General features: G+C 66.9%; 1 protein-coding gene across 1 annotated transcript in view; it reads right to left on the bottom strand.

Moving 5' to 3' along the window:
* The window catches only part of LOC130586907 (histone deacetylase 7-like), a gene marked incomplete at its 5' end in the record, with an annotated part of 6,488 nt that overhangs the window by 1,933 nt on the left and 3,138 nt on the right, over positions 1 to 1,417 (bottom strand). Inside the window, 2 exons of the mRNA XM_057387827.1 lie at positions 111 to 166; positions 720 to 893. Coding sequence (XP_057243810.1) covers positions 111 to 166; positions 720 to 893 — 230 coding nt within the window. The remainder of the gene's footprint in view (positions 1 to 110; positions 167 to 719; positions 894 to 1,417) is intronic.

Genomic DNA, 1,417 nt, shown 5'->3' with positions numbered 1-1,417 from the left:
TCCCTTTCCTCGCCCGGGACAGGGAATGGCTCCCGGGGCGGGTATTTGGGATCGGGTTTGAGCCACGGAGCCGCTTTTGGGGTTCCCGGTGCGTCGGGGAGGGCTCTTACATGGCCGTGGAAGGATCCGCGTGGTGTCCGGGCGGCCGAACCACGGCAAAGCCGTTCTGGGGACGGAGAAAAGGCCGAGGGTCAGAGCTGCTGCCACCGCCAGGGTGACACAGCCCGAGTGTGACACACAGAGCAAGGTCACACACACCCCAGGGTGACACTGCCCGAGTGTCACACACAGAGCAGTGTCACACTGCCAGGGTCACAGCCCGAGTGTCACACACAGAGCAGTGTCACACTGCCAGGGTCACAGCCCGAGTGTCACACACACCGCCAGGGTGACACTGCCCGAGTGTCACACACAGAGCAGTGTCACGCTGCCAGGGTCACAGCCCGAGTGTCCCACCCCCAGTGTCACAGCCCCAAGGTGACATACCCCGAGTGTCACACACCACACAGCCCCGGGACCCCCGCCCGTGGGTGACACAGCCCTGTGACCCCCGCCCGTGGGTGACACAGCCCCGGGACCCCCGGACATGGGGTGACACAGCCCCGGGACCCCCGCCCGTGGGTGACACAGCTCTGGGACCCCCGCCCGTGGGTGACACAGTCCCGGGACCCCCGCCCGTGGGTGACACAGCCCTGTGACCCCCCCATGCCAGCACCCACCTTCAGCTCCCTGGTGGCCACCTTGAAGGCCAGCTCGGTGACACTGCCGGCCGCCCAGCGGGCAGCGTTGGACGAGTGCAGCTCGTTCCAGATGGTGTCACTGTCCACCTGAGGGGGGACAGCGGTCACACAGGGCACGGGCACGGTCACCACGGCCTCACCCAGCGGGGGCTGCTGTCCTGTGCCAGCTCAAGGTGACATCGGGCCACCCCACCCTGTCCCAACCCAGCYCAGCCCCCTCCTTTACCTTTTTCTCTCTTTTTAACCCAACACCTCGGTTTGAGCAGAGCTGCAGAACTCAGAGTCTCTTCCGATGGGGGCCACGCGTGAGGCTCAGAGCCCCCCGAGCCCCGAGGGGGCGGCTGCAGCCCCCCGGGACGGGCGGAGCGGGGCGGGGAGGGGGAGGCAGAGCGGGGAAAGCAGAGCTGGAGCCCGGCACGGCCGGCAAGGAGAGGAGCAGAGCCAGAAGAGGCAGCAGGAAGGCACCGAGGGAGCCCCTTCCTGAAAGACAGACAGAGGACAGGGACAGGGACAGGGACAGGGACAGGGACAGGGACAGGGACAGGGACAGGGACAGGAGGAGAGGAGAAGAGAAGGCGGTGAATGCAGAGAAACCAGAGGGGAAAGCTGGAACGGACAGGCCTGGGAAGGGCTGGAGAGAAGGGACGAGCCGCTGTCCCCAGGTCACCGCTGCCCTC

The sequence above is a fragment of the Malurus melanocephalus genome, unplaced genomic scaffold (genome assembly GCF_030028575.1).
Source record: "Malurus melanocephalus ecotype Western Australia unplaced genomic scaffold, MMel_1.1 scaffold_1394, whole genome shotgun sequence".
NCBI classification, from domain to species: domain Eukaryota; kingdom Metazoa; phylum Chordata; class Aves; order Passeriformes; family Maluridae; genus Malurus; species Malurus melanocephalus.
Note: the sequence above shows the minus strand (reverse complement) of the source record. Positions and strands in the feature narration are given on the sequence as shown.